At 36.6% G+C, this 27,629-nt stretch overlaps 1 protein-coding gene across 1 annotated transcript in view; it reads left to right on the top strand.

Annotated features, from left to right (window-relative positions):
* Window positions 1–11,231: 11,231 nt before the first annotated feature.
* The window catches only part of MALRD1 (MAM and LDL receptor class A domain containing 1), a 731,799-nt gene continuing 715,401 nt past the window's right edge, over window positions 11,232–27,629 (top strand). The window contains exons 1-2 of the mRNA XM_057304733.1: window positions 11,232–11,549; window positions 26,092–26,232. Of these exons, the coding sequence (XP_057160716.1) occupies window positions 11,351–11,549; window positions 26,092–26,232 (340 nt within the window). The 5' untranslated portion in view covers window positions 11,232–11,350. The remainder of the gene's footprint in view (window positions 11,550–26,091; window positions 26,233–27,629) is intronic.

The following is a 27,629-nucleotide window of genomic DNA, read 5'->3' as shown; positions in this document are numbered from 1 at the left end:
ATCTATATTTTTCTTCCTTGCATAGTGCTTTGGATGTTGGGTATTAAAAGTCATTGCCAGACCAGCTGGCCGTCTTAGTTGGTAGAACATGTGACTCTTGATCTTGAAGACATGAGTTCAAGTCCCATTTTAGGTGTAGAGATTACTAAAAAAAAAAAAAGAAAAAAGAAGAAGTCATTGCCAAACCTTAAGTCACCTGGATTTTCCCCATGTTATTTTTTTTGAAATTTTACATTTAAGCTTTTTACAGTTAGATTTACGAACTATTTTGAGTTAATTTTTGTGAGAAGTCTAAAGTTTGTGTTTATATTAATATTTTTTGCATGTGGATGTTTAGTGGTTCCAGTACCATTTGTTGGGAAGATTATCCTTTATTCAGTTGTCTTTGTCCCTTTGTCAAAAACCAGTTGACTATATTTTTATGGGTCTATTTCTGGACTCTCCGTTCTGTTCCATTGATCTTTTTGGATCTATAGGTCTCTTCTTTCACCACACTGTCTTGATTACTATAGCTTCATACTAATTTTTGAAGTCAGGTACTATCAGTCTTCTGACATAGTTCTTCTGCCTCGGTATTGTGCTGGCTATTCTGGGTCTCTGCCTTTCCTTATGAATTTTGGAATCACTCTTGGGGTAAAATAACTCACTGGTATTTTGATTGGTATTGAGTTAAATCTGTACATCAAATTGGGCAGGACTGTCAATTAAACATTAAGAATTCCCATCCATAATCATGGGCTATCTCTCTAATTATTTAGGTTTTCTTTTATTTCTTTCATCAGAGTTTTATAGGTTTCCTCATATTTCTCTTGTACATATCTTGTTAGATTGAGACTTATACCTATGTGTATTTCATTTTTGGGGTACTAATAAAAATAGTTTTTTTTATTTCAAATTTCAAATTTATTGTTTATTCCTGGCATACAGGAAAGCATTTAGTTTTGTATATTAACTTTGTATCCTGTAAACTTGCTATGATCATTTAGTTTCAGGATTTTTTTGTGTGATTTTTAAAGACATTCTACATAGAAAATTACATCACCTATGTACATGACAGTTTTATTTCTTCCTTCCCAATCTGTCTTTTATTTTCTTTTCTTGTCTTACTGCATTAGCTAGAACTTCTAGTATGAGGTTGAATAGGAATGATAAGAGGGGACATCCTTGTCTTGTTTCTCATCTTAGGGAGAAAACATCTAGTTTCTCACCATTAAGTATGATGTTAGCTGTAGGTTTTGGTCAATATGCTTTATCAAGTTGATAATTCTCCTCTGTTCCTACTTTCTGGGAGTTTTTAGTCTAAATGGGTGTTGGATTTTGCCCAATGCTTTTTCTACATCAGTTGATATGATCATATGATTTTCATTCTTCAATCTGTTGATGTGATGGATTACATTAATTGATTTTGAATGTTGAACTAGTTTTACATACCTGGAATAATGCTCACCTGGTCATGATCTATAATTGTTTTTATATATTGATGGAATTTATTTGCTAATAGTTTGTTGAGGATTTTTACATCTAAGTTTATGAGAGATATTGGTTTGAAATGTCTTTTAATGTCTTTGTCTGGTTTTAGTATTAGGGTAATGCTGTCTTCATGAAATGAGTTAAAAGGTATTTCATCTGTTTCTATTTTCTGGAAGAGATTGTACAGTAATGGAATTATTTCTTCCTTAAATCTTTGGTACAGTTCACCAATGTTATTATCTGGGCCTGGTGTTTTCTAAATGGAAGGTTCTTAGTTGTCAGTTGAATTTCCTTATTAAATATAGGCCTGAATTGAGTGAATTTTCATATCTGGGACCCATTGACTGAAAAAGTGTTCAGGTCCCTGGGAAGAATGTTTCCACAACACCAGGTAAATACAGACTATGACTATTTTCCAAGCTTTTCCCAAAGTTCCTATGATCATTTACTTGAGTGTACTTTATATTGGGTATGTTAGGTCCTTCAAGAAGTAGACACAAGACAGGATTGTGATTTTGGAATCTGTGAGTTATTCCTAGAAATTCCTTCTAAAGTTTACCCCTTCAGCCCTTGCATATTATTTTGAAACTATCAAAAACCTGATAATAAATTACTTTCTGCTTAATACAGTGGAATACTTTCTATTGTTTGCTACTGACTCTTAATTGATAATATACTTGTTCACAAGGATGGTTGCCAACTGCGGAGTTTTTTTTTTTTTTAAGATTTTATTTATTTATTTATTTTGAGAGAGTGAGAGAGCACGAGCAGGGGGGAAGGGGCAGAGGGAGAGGGACAAGCAGACTCCCCACTGAGCAGGGAGCCCAATGACACAGGGCTTGATCCCAGGACCTGGATATCATGACCTGAACCAAAGGCAGATGCTTAACTGACTGAGCCACCCAGGTGCCCTGCCAACTGCAGTTTCTAAAAGAAACTACACCAAGGATGGGGTAACTGACCTGACTGAGGTTTAAAGCCGTGAAAACCCGGTTAGCATTTGTCACGGTATTTTGTGGCGAAGAGTGGTAAAATTTCATCTGTGTCAATATGTACTGAGGGGCATACTGAAGGTGAAGCTTTGGCAGATCAGGTTGCTGCTGTGAAAACCAATATGGTTGAGAATGAAGAAAGAATTGTAGCATCGGCTGGGTACACTTTTGAAAAAAATAACAGACTCAGGCTATTAAATCTTGCGGAAGGCATGGTCAGAGGACTAGAAAACTTTATGGTTCCCTAAAATAACCTTTGTTGGTATTGTTGTTGTTGTTATAGACTGAATTTGTTTTTGCAATTTGTTGATTTAAAATGTAGTTTAAATTCAAAGACTCCTTAAGCCTCTTGTGGAAAAGTGAGGGCATTGTTTATGAGAGTGTGGGTTCCTAAGAATTGGAATGGGGCATTGGGGAGCATTTAGATGACTGCAGATACCTCTAATCCCTGATATCCCTGCTCCCTGCTCCCTGCTTTCCCTGATAAAAGAAGTAGCCCTTCCTCCTCTGATAAGCCTGATTCTATGTTGTCTGGAGGTACGCAGTCAGCTCAATTGTGCATGCAAGTTTTCTGTACGCCTCATTCTGACCATCCTCATTCTGAACTATAAGCAGATCTGTGAAGAGCGAACTAACACACAAAAAGAATTCGCAATTTCTTACTAAAGCATATCAGTAGAAAACGGGAAATATGTGTGGAAATAGCGAGCCTAGTTCAGTTAAGAAGAAATATCATTTTGAATTGGGTTGAAGGTTTCTTTATTTTTGATCACTTAGAGTAGGTTTTAACTAGTTGCTCAGTTCGACTGACTGAGACCTAGACTTTATTCATTAAATGAACTTGAGATGCTAATAATGAAGAGGCAGAAATTGAAGACTTAGGAAAATAGGAATGTTGGAGTGGATTGTTTGGTAACCAACACCAAATGGTAACCACCAGAATTTTTGGTGTAGTTTATTTATTCCTCTCCTATTCTATATAAACTGAGATGGCCTAGAAGACCATGTGTAATAAAACATGTAGAAGTAGTTTGTTGAGGAGAGTGTCGGCGTTCTTATGAAATGCTGTAATGGCTGACCTTTCAGACCTCACGTGAAGTGGAGATGATGGTATCTCAAAGTGAGGCTGGCCAGTAACAAAATGTAATTGTTAGAGGCAGGGGTAGCGTGATTACTATCATATTATCATAATAGTCGGGAAAGCCAGGTACTTTAGGGACCTTTGGTGGTGGCTAATGGAACTTGAGATCCATAGCAATAAAAAAGGTAGGCCACTTATGAAAATCGTACATGGCTTGATATAAAAACAACAAAAAGAAACCTCTTCTGGGTCGGGTGCCTAAGCTGTTTGATGGTAATGGTTCACTGGAAAATGGGAAATACTCAGATGCTTGTTCTAAGCTGATACTAATTCCTAGATATCCAGAAAATCACCATGGTTCTATTGGTCAGATGTGGGACAAATGAAGGTTAGGTGATGAATGGAACTTGGGTCCAAGTCCACCTCTCAGTGGCTCACAGATTCTACAAAACCATTCTGTGATTGCTTTCTACTGGTGAATGAATAATTAGAATAGATGTACTCAGTATTTGGTAGTATCTTCACACTGATTCCTGATCCATTAAATGAGTTCCATTATGGGAGTGCCTCAAAACCATCCCCAGGTTCTGTGATTTGCTAGAGGGACTCACAGAACTCAGCATATAGTTGTACTTACGGCAAAGATTTATTACAGTGAAAGGATACAGAGCAAAACAATAATGGGAAAAGGTGCATGTGGCAGTGTCTAGGGGAAACCAGGGGCACCCTTCCAGGGTCTTCTCTCAGTGGAGTTATACAGGACACACTTAATTACAGCAATGAGTTGTGAGAATCAGGAGAGATCCTAAAATACCCGGTGCTTTGGATTTTTTATTGGTGATTGGTCAAGCAGATAGTTTTTGCCTGGCACATATTAAAATTCTAGACACCCAGAAGGAAAGCAGGTGTTCAGCATAAACTAGATGTTTGTTTGCACTAACAGTTTAGGTATAATGAGCTACTCTTAATCAGTCAGAATGGTGGGAACTGGTAGTCCCAAATGCCAGCCAAGGACCAACATTGAAAGTCCGGCTTTTGAAGGATATTAGCCAGTCCTGCTCTTTCTTCATAGATAGGAATAAACAAAGGGAAACCCCACCTCTGGGGGAATTGTGGAGATGGGTTCCACCATCAGCACTAATTCCAGACAATTAACTTGACCTGCCTTTTTGTCCTTTGCAAGGATGGATGAGCCTTGGAAAATAATGGATGATTATTGAAAGTATAACCGGCTCAGCATTCTGATAACAGAGCTCTTCCAGATGTTTCTTTACTGAGCAAGTCAGCAAAGCCTCTGTGTGGCTCTGCATTTGTTTCCTCTATTCCAATAAGCCAAGAACTCTAGAAATATTTTGTTTTCAGTTAAGAGGGACAACAGTATGCCTCCAGTATTGTGCTTCGAAGCACAATCAACTCACTTGCCCCAAGGCATATATGGTCTGTAGCTGCCTGAATTGTCTCTTCCTTGGATAGGACGTCACGCTCATCCACTACAGACATGGCAATAGTCTGACAGCATTTGGTAAGCACAGGTTAGCAGATCTGTAAAGTACTTTGGAGAAGTTCATATATGGCAGAGGTTGGAGAATGAACCCCATAGATAGAGTTTGAATGCATTCATGAAGTTACTTGGAATAAAGAAAGATAACTCTCAGAGTGAGGGAAGATTTGCCTTGTCTTGCATCTAAGAAAGATACAGAAAACCTGGGTGGCTTATCTGAGTTTTGGATGCGAGCTATGTGGGAATAAAACATAGAGCTGTGTGGTTCCTAACATGAGGCAGCGTTCTTGAGTTTGCTAAGCCTCCAGCACAAGGATCTGTGGGCATTTAGTCGGCTTGATAGGAGTATGTCCAACTCTGTCAGAGAATCACATTGGAGGTCCAGATCATTTTGGAGTAAAGCCAGCAAATAGGTATTCTTCCCTTGAGAAATAACTCTTGGGCACAGATTAAGACTGAATTCCTGACCACGAGACAATCACCCAGCAACTTGAGCTGCTCAAAATAAGTTGAATGTGATATAATTTGAGTGTGCCAAGCAACAGCATTCTGTCATCAGCGGAAGCAGTATATGCAAGACCAGAATTGAGTAGGGCCTGAAGTCTCAGAGAAAGGCCACAAGCAGATGGCTCACATTCCCGGGGCATCTGTTCACAATGCCGTATCATTTATATATAATACACACACACACACACACACACACACATTTAAATTTTCACCTTTAAAAAAAAATAAATTTCTTTTTTATTTTCCGATTTTTCACTGAATGTCATTGCCAGCAGAGTAAGTCATCTGGGTAACACTGAGTCTTTGAAATATATTGAAATTAGTTTTATGAACAGGTATTTTATTTCCATGTATTCTTGTGCGGTGCAGAATTTAATATATCCATTACTTAGGGTCTGTCAAAAATAAACTCCCTCAGTTTTTAACCATTTCAAAATTATCTTATCCCCTATCCTGAATACACATTCAGATCACCACTAAATCTAAGTTCACTGTGTTTTTTTATCACTATGAAAACATTATTCCATGATCTTGCATTTGCTCCAAGGCCACTATCTTATTTGCTTATATTGTTGCTGTTGAAAAGTTAACTGCCAGTATAAGTAATATGCCTTTGTACATATGTTTTGTCTCTCTAATTGATTTTAAGAACTTCACTATTCTTTGGACTACTTCAGCTTAATTACAAAGTATCTAGCTTAATATATTTTTAATTTCTCCTGCACCCTGATTCTTAAGAGTTCATGACTTTCTTCATTTCTGAAAATTTTTCAAGTACTGCCCTCCCCCATCTTCTTTCATCTCCCCTATCTGGTTCACTTAGTCATGCGTTGGACATGATCATTTATCTTCCAGGTTCTTAAACTATATTTTTTCATATTTGTGTACATCTCTTTGTTGCATTTTGTATATTTTCTCATAAATTTTTTACAATTCATTGAATTCTGTATGCACTTCTGTTTTTAGTTTTTTTGGTTTTTTTTTCTATTTATGCCATCCACATTGTTTTCATTTTGAATGGTTATATTTTCCTGGTCACTTTTACAAAATCATTCCTGGTCTCTTCTTTGTGCTTATTTTTAAAATTTAATCTCCTATATTTGATACGTAAGTTTTTTATGTTCATTATCACATAATGTCAATGTATGAAATCCTTGGGTATCTAACTGTGCCCTTGTTCGTTTGATTATTTGTGCTAGCTCTGAATCATAGAGACCTGTTTGTTGTTTGCCAGTTAATTTTTCACTGCGAGCCCTTCTTCCAATGATCATAATCTATGGGAATCCTGATGCGGCCTTACGAAGGTGCCAGGAATTTTTTTCCTAGCAAATTCTTCCTCTGGCTTTATGCAAAGATGTTAGTTCTAATTTCTTATCTTATGCAAATCTAAATTCTTTCATTACCTTTCTCAGTTCCGCTTTCAAGACTGGGTTTCTGGGTGGCTTTTATCTGCTGTATAGCTTCAGTCACTCCTCACCATATTGCATCTTCTTTTGAATTAATTCTGGATTTTTTTTTTTTTAAAGTAGGTTCCATGCCCAGCATGGAGCTCAATGAGAAGCTTGAATTCAAACCATGAGATCAAGACCATGAGATCAAGACCTGAGCTGATATCAAGATTCAGACACTTAAACCATTTAGCCACCCAGGCAGCCCTGGACTAGTTCTTAAAATATTATTCAGAATGGTCATTCAGTAATAAACTGTTATGTTGGCTTCACTTCCTCCCATCTCCCTTTCAAGTCTTGGGATTTGCTTTACATTTTGCAGCCTTGGGACTCAGTTATATATTTAAAAGCATTTTAGATTCCACTTCTTTCCACATCTAACATTTTTATAGTTGGGAAGTTAGCTTATATATTTTTATAGAAAATATAACCTACTGTTCTTGCCAACCTAGAAGCAGCGTGTGTACATTTTTTGTAAATGTCTTATATCTCCTTTCTTAGCTTATACATTCTTTTAAATCTGGACACTGTCTTATTCTTCATTGTATCCCTCCTATCTTCCTGACCCCATTCTTAGCGTCTAGCATAAGTAAGTGTTCAGTCTTTAGAAAAGAAAGATAAATCAGTGTGTCTACTTGAAAATGAATTTGCTTTGTCACTTTTGAATATTTTGCTATTTGGAAGTCTCAGAGATTTTTAAATGCCTCATGAAAATTATTGGCAATATAATTCAATTAAAATTAAGTGGTCATTTTTTTTTTTCTGTCTTGGGTCATATCCAAGCTCCATCATTTAATACTCATGGGATCTTGGGCAAGTGAGTAATGATTTTTAAAGCAGAAGTAGAGAACAGCACAAGAGAGTGTTTCGGACATAATGAGACAGTATGTAGGAAGCACCTAGCACAGTGTTGGAACATTGGGATCTGCAAGGCATGCTTCCCTTCCTCAGAAAACCCGGTAAGAGAACCCTGGTTGCTATCAGTATCTATTTATTCCTTGTCCCTTTTGGTGTATGTAGAGAAAAAGTGATAAGGAAATTATCAATTGAAAATAATTTTATTTTTTGGCAACAAAATATAAATTTGCCTTATAAAATATTATGCTCCTCGATTATACTGATTTACTTTGGGCGATTCCAGTTCATTTCTTGTCTAAATGATGAATACGACTTGAAACAATATACGGTAATGTTACTTTTAGTAGGCAGTAACAGTTAATAAAGGAGTTTCCCAGCTGAAACGAGGCAATAAACAGCTATGACAGCCACAAAATGTGTGATTTTTTTTTCTAAATGGAAAACAGTGAACATATAGAATGTTATGGGACCTGAGTTCAGAATCAGGATATAAAAGAAATGTTTCAGGGTTTGCATGTCTCTTCACACTGTTGCTTCCCTTCCCTCTTCCCTGCTTGTCTCCTTTCTCTTCCTCCTTTATTCCTCTCTCTATTTTTCACTCTCTCCCTTCTATCCTTCCTTCCTTCCTTCCTTCCTTCCTTCCTTCCTTCCTTCCTCCCTCCTTCCTTCCATAATTGCAGGCCTGTACCCCTCTCTCCCCTTGGGAAATGGAAAAGCAACATTAAACACAAGAATTGTATATCTTTTACATATTAATGTTTTAAAATTTTACATCTTTATTGCACTTATTTATATGTGCCTAGCAAAACTCAAAATGACTGTAAATCTCTCATTAATTCCATTCAATTAGCAATCACTTATTGAGCGACTTCTACCTGCCAGGAACTGTGCTAGTAACTGGGGATTCAATAGGGAGAAAGTCACCATCCTGCTTTATTCTCACAGACGAGTGGGGACACCACAGAAGTAAGCCGACAATGACCATTCCAGAGCTGTAGGGGCTAAGATGACTGGGAACAGATGTCTGTGAGAGAATCCAGGAATGAAACTTAGCCTTGGAGGAAAAGCCAAATTTAGAGAAAGTCTTTTAAATGGAAAAATAAAGAAAAATTAGTGTTAGTTTCCTTTCTGGTAATTGGAGTGTGAAAGAGATCTCAGTCTGGAGTCAAAAGATGGCATATTCGGAAAACTGCCAGCACAGTAATTCAGTAATATTGTGAGGGAGAACCTGAGTGAGGGCGTAACAATGACCCGAGACAGGCAAGCTGTGTTTGTGAGGAACATGACATTTATACTGATTTCAGAGGAAAATATGTAGGAAGACATTTGTGCTTTCAAATGATGACTCTGACTGAAGGATGGAAAATACATGTGAGTAGCAGCAACATCTGGTTTGGGGTGTGGCTGAGATGAAAATCGAGAGAGTTTTTAACTGAAATATAGAATGCGGAAGGCTGGATGATTGGTAGGTAGAGTGGGTGAGAGTAGTCCAAGAATCTTGTATAGTTTCCTGGCGTGGGATGAAAGAAGGTGCAGGTGCCCTTCATTGAAATACGAGTTGGTTGGGTGAGTGGCGAGAGGAAAGGAGAGTTTAGTTCTGGAGATTTAGGTTGCCCCATCTATGTGGTATGGAAGGGGGGAGGGCGGCGCTCAGAAAGAAGACTTTACAGTATAGATTTGAGGAATATATCCTATCAGGACTTCAGATATAGATTTGGGATAATATATAGATAATGCTCAGAATCATGAGAGTGAAGAAAATGCCTAGAAAAAAAGGATAATCTGAGCAGGGAGAAGGATGAACATGGAGTTATGTTATTATGAGGATATTATAAGGATAATCAACATTTAAGAGACACATAAAGGAGAGAAGTAGGTTAGGTATTAATGTTCATTTATAAATATTATATTCATTTACAAAACAGAGTTAAGGAGAAGAAATATTTTTGAAATTGGAGTAAAGCACAGAGCAATGAAATGCCAGATTACATGGAGGGCTCAGTGATAGGGCAAAATTATGGATTTTCCTCCCTGGATCCTGAATGCCCATACTTTAGACATATATATAGTGGGAATATATATATATATATATATATATATATATATATATATATATATATATATATATATATATATATATATATATATAGTGGGTCTTTTTTCTAGAATATGGGAAAAATCTTACTTTCCTAACATTTTTATTAGATGTTCAGATGCATCCCTGTCCCTGATCTATGGTCCTGATTTTCACTCTACCTTCCCCAACTGCTTCTTATAGTCTCATGGGGTGTTTTGTTTCTTGCCGTTATATTGCAAAAATGAAAAGAAAGTAGTTGAAAAAGAACTTCGATATGTCTTTAAGAAATCAAATATAAAGGAATATTTTGAATATTCACCTGCATATAATTTCTATGATTATACAGCTTCATAGAATTTTATTATGTATACATCAGTGTGTCCTGAACTTCCATATACTTTTCATTCTGAATATGCATTCTGAAATCATGTTTCAGTTGTAGAAGCAAATTAAGATGAATTGACAAGAGGATCAGTGTGCTACAGAAGAAAGAACACTGCCCTCAGCAATAGTAGGAAATTTGAATTCTAGTTTCTAATACTAAATTACTGTATTTTCTCATAAATACCCTTAATTTCTTTGGGCCCAAGTTATGTGATTGGTAAAACAATGACCTCCAATGTCCCTTCAACTTTTAAAATCCTATGGTTCTTGGGCGCCTGGGTGGCTCAGTCAGTTAAGTGTCTACCTTCGGCTCAGATCATGATCTCAGGGTCCTGGGATTGAGCCCGGTGTCAGGCTCCCTGCTCAGCAGGGAGTCTGCTTATCTCTCTCTCTCTGCCCCTACTTCCCCCACCAGCCCCGCGTGTGCTCTCTCTGTCTCCGAAATAAATAAAGTCTTAAAAAAGTCCTAGGGTACTCAATTTATCTAAACAAGCAATACGAGGTTTCTATTCAATAACTAAGGATACACATTTGAGCTCCCAGAGAAACTCTAATAACATTTAAATGAGTTTTAGCGACCACAATAATGTTCTAAATTACATGAATGTGATTAAGTAAGCACAGGAATTAGCATGGCTATGTTACTTAGAACTTTATTGTGGACCTCCCCCAGCTCCCCTGCCCCATTTATGTGCCTGCCCTTTGTTTCTTAAAATTTTCCCTCAGGAGATAGCATGATCATAAATGCTTACATTGTTTAAATATGGTATACACAGGGCAATAAATATCCATGTTTAGCTAGATACAGAAATGGTGCAATTGCTCAAGTTAAATATTTTCTAAAGACACTCCTCCGAAAGAGTAAATCAACTGCTCCGGGAGTCATTTGTTGGGGTTGCAGATAGTCACCGAGAGAGTATCCGGTCATAACAGGCAAATCTGGAAAAGAAAGAGTAGGGAAAAGAGAAAGGATGTCTCTCATTATGGATTCACCTATTACAACTGCCTAATCTCCCAGAGACATATCAAGTGATGCTCTTCTGCTTGGCCGAAATGTTACCATTCCCACGGAATGAAGCTTTTTGTTTCCTTTGGATTTCTTGTGTCTTCATCTCTGCAGGGGCTCAGCAAGGAACCGAAGCCTTTCAGTGTGGCAATGGGTTGTCCTTGCCTCCTGACAACGTGTGTGACTTCACAGATCAGTGTGGGGACAAGAGCGATGAACAGCAGTGTAAGTGCTATTCTTCTCCTTTGTCCAATTTCAGGTCCCTGGACACCTTCCAACCAGGGGCCGATGGGCGGCCAGGGAGATTCGGCTAGATACCTGGCCCTCGTGGATTTCATTTATACGCTTTAGTGTAAATCAGAAACTAAAATATATTTTTCAATAGAGATGGGTTCATAGACCAAAATGCCTCTAATTAAACAATATCAAATTGCTGAGATTCTAACTGGCGGGAAACAATTCTAAACTAGTTTTTACTGATTATAAAGAAGGAAGTGATATGCAGTCATGTAGCTGTTAATATATCAGGGAAGCAAAATTCCAAAGAAGCTCAGGACAGAAACTTTAAAATGCCGTGATGGAAACGATGAGCTTAACACTAGATTCAAGGGACGCCTGGGTGGCTCAGCCGTTAAGCGTCTGCCTTCGGCTCAGGACGTGATCCCGGCATTATGGGATCGAGCCCCACATCAGGCTCCTCCGCTGGGAGCCTGCTTCTTCCTCTCCCACTCCCCCTACTTGTGTTCCCTCTCTCGCTGGCTCTCTCTCTCTGTCAAATAAATAAAATCTTTAAAAAAAAAAAAAAAGCTAGATTCAAGATGGAAATGTGTGAAATGACTTTTAGGTTTACATGAGTAGATTTGATTTTTGCTACCTCCCTGTGAGTTGGTACCGACTGCACCCAGAGTACAACACGGGCTTGTACCTTTGATTCTGGGGTGCAGAAAACAGCACTAGCTCAGGAAAGTGCGGGACCTAGATTTGGGTCCTGCATAAACCATGCACGAATCATGTGGTCTTGAGCCTCCGTGTCATTACAAGAGGTTGTAAAGTGAGATAAATTGACTTTCAGCGGCGGGAAAACGTTCCATGGCTTACTGGTATCATGTGAAAAAGGAAACTGTTCACCAAGGTAAGACGTGGGTAAAGACATGTACGTTTCTGTAGCTTCTCTTGCAATTAGACATCCTGAAGGAATTCTGCATTTCACCAGTGGAACGAGGGCAATCACCTTTCAGAAACAACACTTTCATACAATTAAGTGAGTTCATTGTTGGTTCATAGTAACTACTGGTTCAATTATCCGGAGGCACTAATTCAAGTATTTTAGAGCACATTACTCAAACGTATTTTCTAGTTTTTATTCAGATACTATGTTAATTCAGGTTTATAGAATTTTTCATTTTCTTCTGCTAAAATAAGTTTCTATATATTCGGTTTTGCTACTGTTGGTAAGTTTCTATATATTCAGTTTTGCTACTGTTGGTAAGTTTCTGTATATTCAGTTTTGCTACTGTTGGTAAGTTTCTGTATATTCAGTTTTGCTACTGTTGGTAAGTTTCTGTATATTCAGTTTTGCTATTGTTGAACTTCTACTTACATATTCAGTTGTTATGACAGTAGAATGAGAACAGTGAATATTGAAAAATCTCTTCTCTGCAGAAGAAAACAAGCTATTGATTTGTTTCCCATAGTTTGGGACAGTGATCATGCCATTAGTAACTATTAAATACAAAATGCAACCGAAGACAGGGATTCATTTATATTTGTCCAATTTGCCCAGAGAGGCTGAATGTGGGTGTGCTGCCCTTTCTCTGACCTGTCTGGGAAAACCCTCGCTGTTCTTTGGTGAGCAGCAAAGAGGAACCACTTGGCTGGTTTGACAAGAAGTGCAAAGTCCCTTCCCTTATTAATCGCTGTGAAGCTTCCTTTAGCACACTTGCTGTGATAACATGCACGGTCCTGCTTCAGGGAAAAGGTTAATGTGAAAGAAGGAGAAAGCTGCCGAGTGCAAAAGGTCTCGGTTGCATGAAAAATTCTAATAACTCGCGGCCGTGGAGGGAAACGAAGGAACAGATCTGTCGAATAAACAGATTTCATTTTAAATGTTACATTAGGAGATCACCTTTTGGCTTTTTCACTTTTCATTTTCATTTCTGAGAACTTTCCACTTTGGTATTTTATTTAAAATGTAGACCATAACCTGTCGATAAAATTGAGAATCACTTTGAGGTGTGAGTTTCTTTTGCGCACAGCAGGAGGGGAAAATATTGTGGAGGAATAATGATGGCCAAGCAATTCTTCTCATAAAAATTTGTGATGCTTAAACTTACAGATGAGACTTTAAAAAAAAAAAGTTAACTTTATAATGATGTTAAAATAGTCGCTTTTTGAAAAAAAATCAACCTGTTTGCCTTTTTAGCATCCAAATGGTGTGACCTTTAAAGAAATAGATTACTATGTTGACTTTTCATAATGAAATTGGCCTAGTTGGAGTTGAATTTCAGATGCAACTGATTCTATTAATAGGTTTTTGAGAATTTTCTTATTTTACATGATGGACCTCCTTTTCAGAGTACTTGAACCTTTTGTTCAACTCAGAATTTCTTTTAAAGATAGGAGGTTTAGAAAGACAATCTTCACAATGAAATAAATTCTATTTATATATGATATTGAGCAGTTAATATATAGTGATTAAGAAAAATAATTTTTAGGTATCACAACTGTTTGGTTCTAGTGTTGACAAGAGTCCCTCTTCATTATAATTTATTGATATCCTGAGTGAGGGAAATAAATGTTGTAGTACTCGGTATCTTTTTTAAAAATCATGTTCTAAGCATTGCATTGTCTGCTTCCATGCTGATCCCCATTGCCCATTCTCCCTCATTCTCTTTGATTTGTATTTGTTCATTTTAATATTGGAGCCATTATATCAAGTACAGGGAGAGTCTAGCTTCTCTCCTAGCAATTTCTCAAAATTATTTGATATACAAAGGCTTTACTCTGTTGTATTTTTACTTAACAATAAAGACAGTAGTCTTGCTTATATCACTGCCATTCAGATCCAAGTCAACCAGAAGATTATAAACTACTATTGATACAGGGTTAAGATATATCCCATGAATTGGATCCTCACTGTTGAAGTGTTGCCAGAAAATAAATATTCTTAGATAATTACTTTTTCATACCTGAAGTCAGTATTACAATTAACTGTTATATACATTCACTTTTAGAGCTAACTTGTGACTTAAAAGAAAAAAATATATTCTGTTAATCTGACACTTTTCTCTCCTACCTACCCGTCACACTTAGGAACTTTCCATTTGGTCTAGTGTTTTTTATAAGGAGATAGGAATCTATTTTTATACTTTGATTCGATGGAATACTTCATAAGATTTTGTGGTTTTACCTTATTTCTTTTGCAAACTTTTTGGATTTAGGGAAATTTTTTTTCCATAAGGTATTTACTTCATATAAATCTAAATTTATATGTGAAAAACATAAAAATTACCTTAGAGGGGCTCCTGGGTGGCTCAGTCGTTAAGCGTCTGCCTTCGGCTCAGGGCATGATCCCAGGGTCCTGGGCTCGAGCCCCGCATCGGGCTCCCTGCTCCTCTGAGAGCCTGCTTCTTCCTCTCCCACTCCCCCTGCTTATGTTCCCTCTCTCGCTGGCTGTCTCTCTCTCTGTCAAATAAATAAATAAAATCTTTTTTTTTTTTTAAATTAACTTAGAGGTGCATTCCCAAAATCTGAGAGGTGACAGTGTTTAATCAGGTGTTTAAGTACAAATGTTATTTCTTCAAGAGGCTGACAGGTCAACTACTTTAAAAGAGTAATTGGTTCATTGAAGTACTTGAAGTTAAAGAATTAATAGAGTGAAATGTGAGATTTCACGCACAGTGCTTATCTTACTACTACACTGTATGCAAAAGGTTTGATGTATATTTTCCTGAAAGAACTAAAAATCCTAAGCAAAATGTCTTGGTTTGGGCTACTATAGCATAAACTGGGTGGCCTAAACAAAAGAACATTTAGTTTTCATAGTTCCGGAGGCTGAGAAGTCTAGGATCAAAGTACTGGCAGTTTTGGTATCTGATGAGGGCTTTTCTCCTGATTTGCATATAGCTGTTTTGTTTTGTTTTTAAAGATTTACTTATTTATTTGAGAGAGAGAGAGTGTGCATGTGCATACAAGGGGAGTTGAGGGGCAGAGGGAGAGGGAGAGAGAATCTCAAGCAGACTCCACGCTGAGCACAGAGCCCACATAGGGCTCAATCTCACGACCCCAAGATCACAACCTGAGCAGAAACGAAGCGTCAGGTGCTCAACAATCCAGGTGCCCCTGCAGACAGCTGTTTTTTCACTGTGTTCTCATATGGTGGGGAGAGAGCTTTGACTTCTCTTCCTCTTCTATAAAGACATTAATCCCATTATGAAAGTGTCGTACTCAGGACCCAGTCACCTCCCAAAGGCCCCACCTCCAAATAACTTAACACTGGGAATTAGAGATTCAACATATGAATTGTGAAGGGATACAGATATTCAGTCCATAGCACAATAAAATTTAAGAAATCTAATAATAAATATAAAGATCTTAGCTGAAGAAAATTATAAAAAATTACTGCTGTATGGAAGAAAAACTTATGGCAAGATTATTTCCTAATGGTGTGCTTTAATAGTGCAAATACATACATTTTCACATTCATGAACTCAATCTAGTTAAATTCTAATACAGAGTATAACCAGGGTAAATTTTGGAATTTATCTGAAAACCTGATTAAAGCGATCTGCAAGTTCATTCACAAAAATGAGGGAGAACAGCTAGAACAGGGAAGAAGATAATGATTAATAATGGGGAATAACTTTTATTAGTAGATTTGTAGTAGGTATCATGTAAACTACTCCAACATTGTGAAAGTTCAAAATTAGAAAAGAATCTGATCACTAGAAATAGTAAGATTTCTATATATAAAAAATATTAAGAAATATAACACAATATCTATAATATATAAAAAAAATAATGGTGGCATTCCAAGTCAGTTTATAGTACGTCCTCTAAGCCAAGCACTGTTGAGAGATTTCCATACAGTATCTCATTTAATCTTTACCAAACAAGAAAATAGTAAGAACTCTTATTGTTCCCAATTTACAGCTTGGTAAACAGAGGCTCAGATTAAGTAAACTAAAATGCCAAAGGACACAGAGTTATTCATTGGAGGAACTGGAATTCACAACCAGTTCTGTCTGATTCTGGAACCCTTAATTCTTTTTTAATTTTTTTTAAGATTTTATTTATTTATTTGAGAGGGAGGGGGGAGAGAGAGAGAGAGAGAGACAGAGAGAACGCACAAGTGGGAATGGGGGGAGAAGCAGACTCCCCACTGAGCAGGGAGCCCAGCACGGTGTTCAATTCCAGGAACAGAAGATCATGATCTAAGCTGAAGGCAGACGCTTAACTGACTGAGCCACCCAAGCGCACCCTGGAACCTTTAATTCTAGCCACGATACAATACTAACCGTGTTTTTATTTGCAACTAATGAAGATGAGGCAATTTTATGGAATAAATTTCTTATTTACTCCCACACATGAAAATCTCCAAAAGGTAAAGTGTTAAATATAGAAAATAAAGCCATAGTCTTTATTATTCTTGAGTATAAGTTGAAGTCAGGAAAAGTTTCTCTTTGCTTTGAGGTATAATAAATTCTCAAAATATATTTGTTGAATATTGGTATTGAATAAATATTTGGATGAGGAAGGGCCTTTTTATGCATTGCATGAAAGGAAGAAAGTACAAAAATCAGTAAATTAGAATATGTAAAATAACAGTTTCACTGTATCAAAAGCATTGTAAATAAATTGAAAGAGGAACAAAGCTTTCAACATATTTGACAAATAGTTCTCTTCCAGGTAAATATATCAAATAAAAGATGCATTCTCTCATAGAAATATGGGCAACAGTCCTGAAAAGGCAATTCACAAAACTTACAGAAAGGGAAACAACCACATGTGATGAAGCGATCAACTTCACTGTCAATCATATATCACAGTCAAAAACCAAAAGCTCTCAATATTTTAAAAATTAAGTACACATAAATTACAAAAAAGAATGTCTATGGTTGTGAAGGGTATGAGAAAATGAGCATTTTTATATAGTGTAGGCAGGGGTGTTAATAAATTCTTACATTTTTGATAGTAGTATCTTTGAAATATGAATAAAGATTTAAAAAATGTTCATGCCCTTTGACTGGTAATTTCATTTTTAGGAGTTTATTCCAGGAAAACGTTTAGAAAGAGTTCATGTCAGGAGTCTCATCACAGCATTATTTAAGGTGGTGGAAATTGGAAATAATGTAATTTTATAATATTAGATTAATTCTTAAATAAATTATGATACATCTATATTATGGACATCTGTGCAGCCATCTGTCATCATTTTTGGTGCTATTTAAAAGTGGTGAAAAGCTCATGATATATTGTCAAAAGAAAAATTATGATAACTGATCAATATGTATACTTAAAAATAGAGTATGGCATTGCATATAAAATACTAGATAGAATAATGTCTAGGTGGTAGACTTACAAGCGACTTTTCTTTTTTGTACATATTAATATTTTAACTTTTCCAATACAGCATCTGTTGTTTTAAAAATCAGAATAAAATGGCATTTTAAAATTAATAAATAGTTTTCTATTAGCTTGCTCTATTGTGCTTATTGTAGAAATGAAAGCAAAGTCATATTAGACATGTAGGCCATGTGATGCCAAACAGAATTCCTTTTCTCTCATTTGCCTTTTAATTTTTTCTCAAAACTCAACTGTGACATATGATTGACAGTGAAGTTGAACACTTCATCCCATGTGGTTGTTTCCCTTTCTGTAAGTTTTGTAAGTTGCCTTCTCAGGACTTTTACCCATATTTCTATGAGAGAATTCACCTTTTATTTGATATATTTATCTAGAAGAGAACTATTTGTCAGATACATTGAAAGTATTGTTCCTCTTTTGTTTTATTTACAATGCTTTTGTTACACTGAAACTGTTATTTTATATATTCTAATTTACTGAGTTTTGTATTTTCTTCTGCCTGGATATCACAGGCATAACGTGGAGTTCACCAGAATATACAGTCACAGCTCCACTGTGGGCTCCACTGGGGCTTGCGAACAGTGAGATTATGAAGAATTATCTGTCCATTGGTTGATGGGCATTAAGGGGGACACATAATGTGATGAGCACTGGGTGTTGTATGCAACTGATGAATTATTGAATTCTACATCTGAAACTAATGATGTACTATAGGTTGGCCAATTGAATTTAAATTAAATTAAAATAAATAAATAAATAAGAAAAGAACAAGAGTGGAAGATACAGCCTTCTAGTTATGGAATGATAGGTCATGGGAATAGAAGGGACAGCATAGGGAATATAATCAATTATATTGTAACAGTGTTGTATGGTGACAGATGGTTGATATACTTGTGAGCAAACCATAATGTATATGTTGAATCATAACGTTGTACACCTGAAACTAATGTGACATTGTATGTCAACTATACTTTAAAAAAAAAACTAAAAAAAAAAAAAAAAGAATTATGTTAATTCTGAAAGGTGGAATTTGGGTCTGAATTTCTAGGTAAGCATAGAGAAATTGCTATTTTGGGGTGTTTGGATAAAATATTCTGATGTAGTTTCAGAAGGGAACAGTTCCTCATTCTAGAATTCTAGTCCTTAAAATGACCAAAGAGCATTTTAGGTTCTAGATTCATAAGTCCTGTATGAAAAAACCTGAAATCTTCAAAGGCTTCAGTCTTTGCCTACATGGGTGCTATCCTATCAGAGCTGCCAACAGTTTCATTAATATTTTGAAGGAGGTCGTGGAAAAGCAAAATAGTACCTTTGTGAGGACAGGGAATTTACCTCATTCACCCCATTTCCTAGAAGACTGATGGCACATAGAGTCAATAAACGTTCGACAGACTGATTAACTACTAGTTTACTAAGCTGGATTTGTCAGGTGCACTATTTTCTTTCATCGTGGGATTCGACGCAACTACTCAGTCTTGCAATGTAGTCTGCTCTTGTTTTGTTGCTTAAGTGTGCAAACTGACATCATTGAGGAAAGACATTCAGTTTATGAGTTCCCTTAAAAAATTTCAAAGACACCTCGTAATATCAAATGGCAAACTGTTTCTTCCATTAGCAAAATATCTTCTGAAGCCAAAATATATACATAGCTAGAACCCCTGCAATTCTTGTCATCCCACGTACCTTTCTGTTTGTCAATAAACAACATTTCTACGTGTGCAGGTTGACCCTAAAGGCTTGGCTAGGGATCCCGAGAGAAGGCTTGCATTCTGTTGTCAAATTTACCAAATTGATGAAGGCAACCTTGAATCCCCCAGCTTTTAAATAAGTTTCTATCAAAAAAACAGGAATAATATAATATGATGTTCTTTACTATCTAGAAATAATTGTGACTTTCCAGTGAATAAGTCTTGAAATGCTTGATTGGACTTGGAAGAAAAATTTTACTTATTTTGAAAGAAATTGAAAACCTATTTAGGGAAGAAAAAAATATGACAGGACTTTATTTGCTCCGGAATTAGTTTCTGTGATGCAAAGTTTCTTCATGCAAGATGATATAACTTTCTATTAGAGTCTCTGTATTCACCATTATAGAAACTACTGAAAAGCCCTAAGATATTTTGGCTAAGCTGCTACTCTGGAATGGAAAATTATATGTAAACAGCTATGCAACATTTATAATACTCGAGTGAATACTGCTGCAGACTGAAGTTAATGCCATGCCTTGTCAATATTTCTACAGAAATCACCAGGCACAAACACTCCTTTGAGCTTGTTTGAAGGTTACTAATCCTGAAACAATGTTAAAGTTAAAACATGGTTTGGAAATCCTTTTCTCATTGACTTAGATACCATCAGTGACTCAATTGACAGTCTGAATGCCACTGATGGTCTCAGTGACTTGAGAATAAAGGCAGAGTATGACAAGAATCCATCCAAAATAATATTGGATAATTCTGGTGTGAGCCATGAGAGTGCTAATTCCATTTGCTATCATGTAACTCGGTGAGTTAGGGTTTTTCCTATTTCTGTCTCAATGAAAATATTAAAATTAATTCAGTGTGAAAGATGAATATATCCTTGTAAAGATTAAGTAATATTTTTAACTTGCCAGGCCAAATAATGGCAATGTTTCATTGAAACATTTAAAAGATTAAAACACCATTTAAAAGATTTTCTTTATTCATTTGACAGAGAGAGAGAGAGAGTGAGAGAGGGAACACAAGCAGGGGGGGTGGGAGAGGGAGAGGGAGAAGCAGGCTTCCTGCTGAGCAGGGCACCCGATGCAGGGCTCGATCCCAGGACTCTGGGATCATGACTTGAGCTGAAGGCAGACACTTAATGACTGAGCCACTCACGTGTCCCTGAAATTTACTTTTGAGTGTAATTAAATTTTATCTTTATTTAATTGGAATATTTTAGATTCATCTCATCCTTTGTAGGAACCGACCATTATTTTTTACATTAAATGAGAGTGAGAGAGACAATTTTTTGTGAATATGTTTTTATATGTTATCTACGTGAAATAAGTCATTCTCCAAATGGTAAAATGAATGGTATGTAGAATATTGTGGCTATGTAATACATAGCTTTCTTCAAAAAGGGAGGAAGCTAAAAATACTTAAGAAAGTTGGACTAGAAGGAAATTACCTCAGCACAATAAACACTATATGTGAAAAACCCACAGCTAACATCATACTCAATGGTGAAAGACTGAAATCTTTTCCTTTAAGATCTGAAACAAGACAAAGATGCCATCTTTCATCACTTCTATCAACATAGTACTGGAGTCCCAGCCAGAGCATTTAGACAAGAAAAGTATTAAAATTAGAAATGAGCAAGTGAAATCATCTGTTCACAGAAGATGTGGTCTTAATGTAGACAACTCTAAAGATTCTTCCAAAAAAACCTGTTAGAACAAATAAACAAATTTAGCAAGGTTGCAGGATACAAAATCAATACCAAAAATCAGTTGTGTTTCTGTACACTAGCAATGAACAATCTGGAAAGGAAATTTAAAAAACAATCCGATTTACAGTAGCATCAAACAAAATAAAATACTTAGGAATCACCTCAATAGATACAGAAAAAGCACTTGATAAAATTCAACATCCATTTATGATAAAAACTCTTTAACAGAATGGTTATGGAGGGAATGTACATCAACATAATAAAGGCCATATATGACACCCCCCAGCTAACACCATACTCAATGGGGAAAACTGAAAACTTTCCTTCTAAAATCAGAAAAGCTTTTCCTCTAAGTCAAGGATTCCCACTCTTGCTGCTTTACTCAAAATAGTGCTGGAAGTACTAGCCTAGCAATGAGGCAAGAAAAAGAAATAGTGGCATCTAAATTGGAAAGGAAGAACTAAGATTGTCACTACTTGCAGATGACATGATGCTTTATATAGAAAATCCTAAAGATTTCACCAAAAAACTATTAGAGCTACTAAATGAATTCAGTAAAGTTGTAGGGTACAAAATTAATATACAGAAATCTGTTGTGTTTCTACAAAATAATAACAAACCATCAGAAAGAGAAATTAAGAACACAGTCCAGTTTACAATTGCATCAAAAAGAATAAAATACCTAGGAATAACTTTAACAAAGGTGGTAGAAGACCTGCTCTGAAAGTATAGTATAAAACATTGATAAAGAAATTGAAGGTGACACAAATAAATAGAAAGATATATTATGCTCCTGGATTAGAAGAATTAACATGGTTAAAATGTCCATACTACCCAAAGCAATTTACAGACTCAGTGCAATCCCTATCAAAATACCAATGGCATTTTTCACAGAACTAGAACAAATAAACCCAAAATTTGTGTGGAACCACAGAAAAACCCAAACAGCCAAAGCAATCTTGAGAAAGAAGAACAAAGCTGGAGGTATCATGCTCCCAGATTTCAAACTATACTACAAAGCTATTATAATCAAAACAGTATGGTACAAACAAAAAGACAGACATATAAATCAATGGAACAGAGTAGAGTGTCCAGAAATAAATGCACACGTATATGGTCTATTAGTATATGACAAAGAAGGCAAGTATATACAATGAGGAAAAGATAGTTTCTTCAATAGATGGTGTCCAAAAAGGACACAAATTCTGACATATGCTGCAACATGGATGAACCTTGAGGACATACTAAGTGATATAAGCAAGTCACAAAAGGACAAATACTGTGATTCTACTTACATGGGGTATGTAGAATAGTCAAATCCATAGTGACAGAAAAGAATGGTGGGTTCCAATAAAATGGTGGGCTGGGGGAAGGAGAGAATGGGAAGTTAGTGTTTGGATATGGAGTTTCAGTTGGAAAAAACAAAAAGCTCTGGGGTTGGACAGTGGTGATGGTTGCATAACAAGGTGACTGTATTTAATAGCACAGAACAGTACACTTAAAATGGTTAAAAGATACATTTTATGTCATGTGTATTTTGCCACAATTTTTCGGAAAGAGCAGGACTCATCGTTAAGACTACAACTGGGCCTCAAAAATCTTTTAAGAGAAAGAGAGATATGCATTATTACTATAGGCCCAGGCAAAATTGTGAGATAAGTGGTTTGCTTTTAATATCTCCTGCCTTTCCTTTTCTAGATTGTTCCTAGTTCTTACATTTTCTGTGTCTTCTCAGAACTTTATACTGTGACCATCTACCCGTACCAAACTTAATTCTGACTTCTGCACCAATTTCTTCACCATTACCACTATTTAAAAGTTTATTCTGCTCCTCCTCATTTTCTCAGAAGTACGCCCCACGTTAACCATCACTTGGGGATATATTTGATGTTTGTCTTCCCATGAAGGTGTTGACGATTGACTCTACGGGAACTCTTCGGTGAATTTTAAATGGGAGAGTCTGGCAATGTGGAAGACAATTCAGGGGATTATTTGGCCTTCCAAGCAACCCCAGATCACAACATGGGAACACCTTCCCTCTTTGACTATAGTACGTCCCGCGTTTGGGATCACAAAATTGGAAAAATGAGTTCCACACGTTCAAAAAGCCTAGGAACATGGATTCTACTGATAAGTTCTTGCACACTGCTCCTCGTTATTCCATACCCTGTTGAACTGAGGCCTTAACAAAATTTAATGATGGCTGTGGTAGCAGAACTCTCTATGCAGGCAGATTTTAGTGTAGCAAATAGTTTCAGGTTTGGATGCAGATGTGTGGCGTATGGAATTAAACGGCAAATCAGTGACAGTGCAAGAAACATGGTTCAAATGGTTTAAAATATACAATTCTCTCTTGGGGGAAAATAAATGGAAAATTTTCAGATGCAATTTTTGAATAATCCAGTGGTTATTAGAAGTTTGTGGTTTTTACAAGAAACACTCGAAAATGTATGCTCATTAGATTCATTTTATAACAAAAAGAAGCCCTGTTGAGATTATTCAGAAGGAAAAAATGTTCTACTTAGCTATTTTTCTGGTTTTAACACTTTCAGAAATCATTATGATTATCTTTCTGTATTAAAAAGAACAGAACATTGTGAACAGAAGTCAACTAAGTAATTGTAATGCAAAGCGATTTTTTGGTATTTAAAAAATGTTTGACACTTTTTTGAGAATGTATGTATATTTCATACACATAATTGCTGAAATAAGGTGATAAAAATAGTTTAGAATATTTTAGAATCACAGATATGTTGTAAAAAATTGCTAGAAATTACAGGAAACTTGAAAATCTGTTTATGCAGATACATGCATAGCTAAATGAATGACACGCACATATCTATACAAATAATTATATAATTTAGTTAATTTTTTTTTTGTTCAACCAGATTCTCTGGATCACGAGAGGTCCATGAGGTAATAATTGGGATAGTCCAGCTATTCTACATGTTTCAAAGGCCTTATGGCAATTGTGAATTTAGCCATGGTATGGATTCCCAGACTAATCAAATTTCTTAGCTTTTGGATAGAATAAGATCAATTCAGTCTGGAAATACTGGTTCCCTTGGGCTGACTAGAAATTCTGATAGGCCTCTAAGTTTTTGATCCAAATGGGAGCGTGGACTAATAATTCGGCCTCTTTAAGAGCTCATGTTCTGAAGTTAGAAAGACCTGGGTTCTAATCTCAGCCCCAGCACTCACTAGCTGTTCTATCCCAGGTGAGTTACTTTATGTCTGTAACACATAGTCTAAGCTTCCTCACTTTTTTGGTAAAGATTTTTTTTTTTTTTTTTTTTTTTTTGAGAGAGAAAGAGAGCGTGGGAGGAGTGAGGGAGAAGCAGACTCCCTGCTGAGCAGGGAGCCCAAGGTGGGGCTTGAACCCAGGATCCCAGGATCGTGACCTGAGGCAAAGGCTGACAGTTAACTGACTGAGCCACCCAGGCATCCCAGCTTCTTCACTTCTAAAATTGAAAAAAATGCCTGCTGCATATGGGTGTGGTAAGGAATAAATAAACACCTGCAAGTAGGAGTCCTCGCACAGAACAAAGTACCTCGATAAATTGTAGCGATTAAGATTCCTGTTGTTACAGAATACAGCTGGTCTATGCAATCTTTCAAAATAAGGGATCTAGGAGTAAAATAAATGAAATAGACCATTGGTAATAAAGCGAGTTTACTTAGTGTCGTTTAAAAGTGATATTTCTCAATCAGCTTTCAACACTCATATGTATGATCTCAAGAACCTGCGTCCGATATATTATTATTAAATAATATTTTGTCCGAAATGTGCTTAAGTAAAAATTACGATTTCGTGACTGCGTTGCCAAACACTGCCTAACTATTCACCAGCATATCGACTCCCACAGTGGCTAATGCAACCAGTTCAGGCAAGAACAAACCTGTCAAAGGAAAATCTCCACGGTTGTTAAGAACTATAACCCAGCAGGGGCTATTTGGGGTCGAGATAACCTATTTTGTAGAGAGTGACACTCGCGGATGTTGGATAGTGAGATAAAGCCCAACCCGGTGGTCGTTGTGAACAACCAAATGTCCAAATCCTTCAGGTTCTGTCAACCTGCACAGATCCATTAAACCTGGGGAAAAGACAAAAAGAACCAGAAATTGCCTTTGTTGTGATAAAAGCGCCAAGAATTCCCAGAACAGTGATATTCGACAGGAAGGTGCTACATTTAATTCCGGGGGCACATCACAGCGTCTGCAGTCAGAAGGCCTTTGGCCATGTGGTCTGCCCACACTTGAAGTTCTGATACGCCTGGAAGGCTGGAATATCGAGGTGGAGCTGAAGATATAACCTTAATAATAATTCCTCATATTTTATGGTTCTAAGAGTTGTATTTTATATAAATTATGTCATTAGATTCTCATCGCAATCATTTGAGGGAGAGAGGGCAGGATGTCATTATTCTAATCTTACAAGGAAAGAAAAGGGCTTGCTATGGTTAAGTGGTTTAGCTAAGGTACTCAGTAATAGGAGACAAAACCAGGATTAGGTCCTCCGTCTTCTGACCTCACGCGGCCTTCTCTCTGTTTGAGTGCACTGGTTTTTATATGTGGTGATTTATTAGAGTGTCGTCTGCAAAAAAGCTTTGCATTAATAAAGTAGACTTAAAATGTGGAAAATAGTCCTTAGGTTAATCTACATTTGCTGTTTGTTGCTAAGTTGTTTTTTTTTTTTTTTTCTCTATTCTTGTCTGAGTTCTTAAGGAACCGAATGGGGTTGTGAAAGCTAATTTCTTTCTTCTCTCATTAGGCTCCAATTATGAAAGATGTGATTTTGAGAATGGGCTCTGTAGTATGACGCAAGATCAGAGTCTGCAACTTGGTTGGACAAAGAGAAATGGGATGACTGGTCTCTCACTTCCGTTTTATGATCACAACGGCGATATGTCTGGTAAATGCTTTGAATTTCTCTCTCTCTCTCTTTCTTGTCAAGTCGTTGATTTTGGTGGTAGAATATTGGTCGATATTTGGATGTCAATTATTATAATGTCTAATTTTATGCGTTCTTTAACCATTTTCAGGATATTTAGGATATACAATATTACCTTGGATTCTTATAGGTGTGTTCCTGGGATCCTGCTGGGCTATCTAGACAATAATTGGGATTTTCTAGCTGTTTTGACTCTTTATGGAAAATGGACAATTTAACATGATAATGCTACATAGGTTAATTCATCAAATAACTTTACTTTTGGCTATACTGATCTTAGCTCTAACAACACTGGTTTTTTCAGACTATTCAGGAAGCTCTGATGGGCTGCTCATTAGGCTTTGAGGCGGCTCTGAAGCCAGACATTTATTCATTTCTTTATTTGATAACTAGTGAACTTCATTCGTTCACCACTTTGTACCAGCTGATTAAGATATTTTAGTGAGCAAAAATCAACCCTAAGCCTTCCCTCGTCTGATGGGCTTACACATGACATGAAAAGAGGCATAACTAATTGGAGGCTGGTGATTTTTTAGAAAAGAGATGCTTCTTTCAAATAAATGCAACCTAATTTTAAATGTGAGTATTTTCCCTAGAGAGAATTTAAAGCAAGCCAATGTCCAGGTATCAGATATGTTTGGAAATGTTTGCATGAATACTGCGCATGTGGATTAGAATCCTGGCTCCATCACTTACTAGCTGTATGATGTTGAGCAACTTACTTTTTAAGCCGTGGTTTTCTCAACTCCAAGAGGGCGAATGATGATACCTAGTTCATAGGTGTTTGATGTAAGAGCTAAACAAGATATTGTGGGTATAACTTGCCGTAAAGCATCTAACATTCAAGAAAGTTGATATTTAGTACTTTTCTGGGTAATTTTGGTGTTCCTAACTCTAACTTCTGGGCAAGTGAACTGGAGTTTGTTATTTTGCTTGGCTTTGATGGCAAAAATACTTCTTAAAAGGGAGTCTTTGACAATTGTTAGGAATAAGCCAACTTTACCACAAACAAGGGATCAGCTTTTCAAACAGGACCAACAACTGGCTGCAATGCAGAAAATTTTTATGATGTTCAGTTATGCTCGATGGTGATGATATCGAATCTGGTTCCCACCTGTTAGTCATTACAATACCTCGTGAATTGTTTGATTCTGTATATTTCTCCTTTAGAACCTCCCCACTGCTGCTTTCTTTTACTTAAAGACTTTTCACAGCATGCATTTACTTATCCGAGGCTTCTTCTTGGGCAGAATACCTGAAATTTCCTCCTTTTGTTGCATGCGGCTCTTTTACTATGCTTGTCTGCCTCTTCACCTTCGAATTAGACAACCAGAATCTGTCATTGTGCTTCCTGCTCC

This window comes from Ursus arctos, unplaced genomic scaffold, assembly GCF_023065955.2.
Source record: "Ursus arctos isolate Adak ecotype North America unplaced genomic scaffold, UrsArc2.0 scaffold_30, whole genome shotgun sequence".
NCBI lineage: Eukaryota > Metazoa > Chordata > Mammalia > Carnivora > Ursidae > Ursus > Ursus arctos.
The sequence above is the reverse complement of the archived record's forward strand: the minus strand, read 5'-3'. Positions and strand labels throughout refer to the sequence as shown.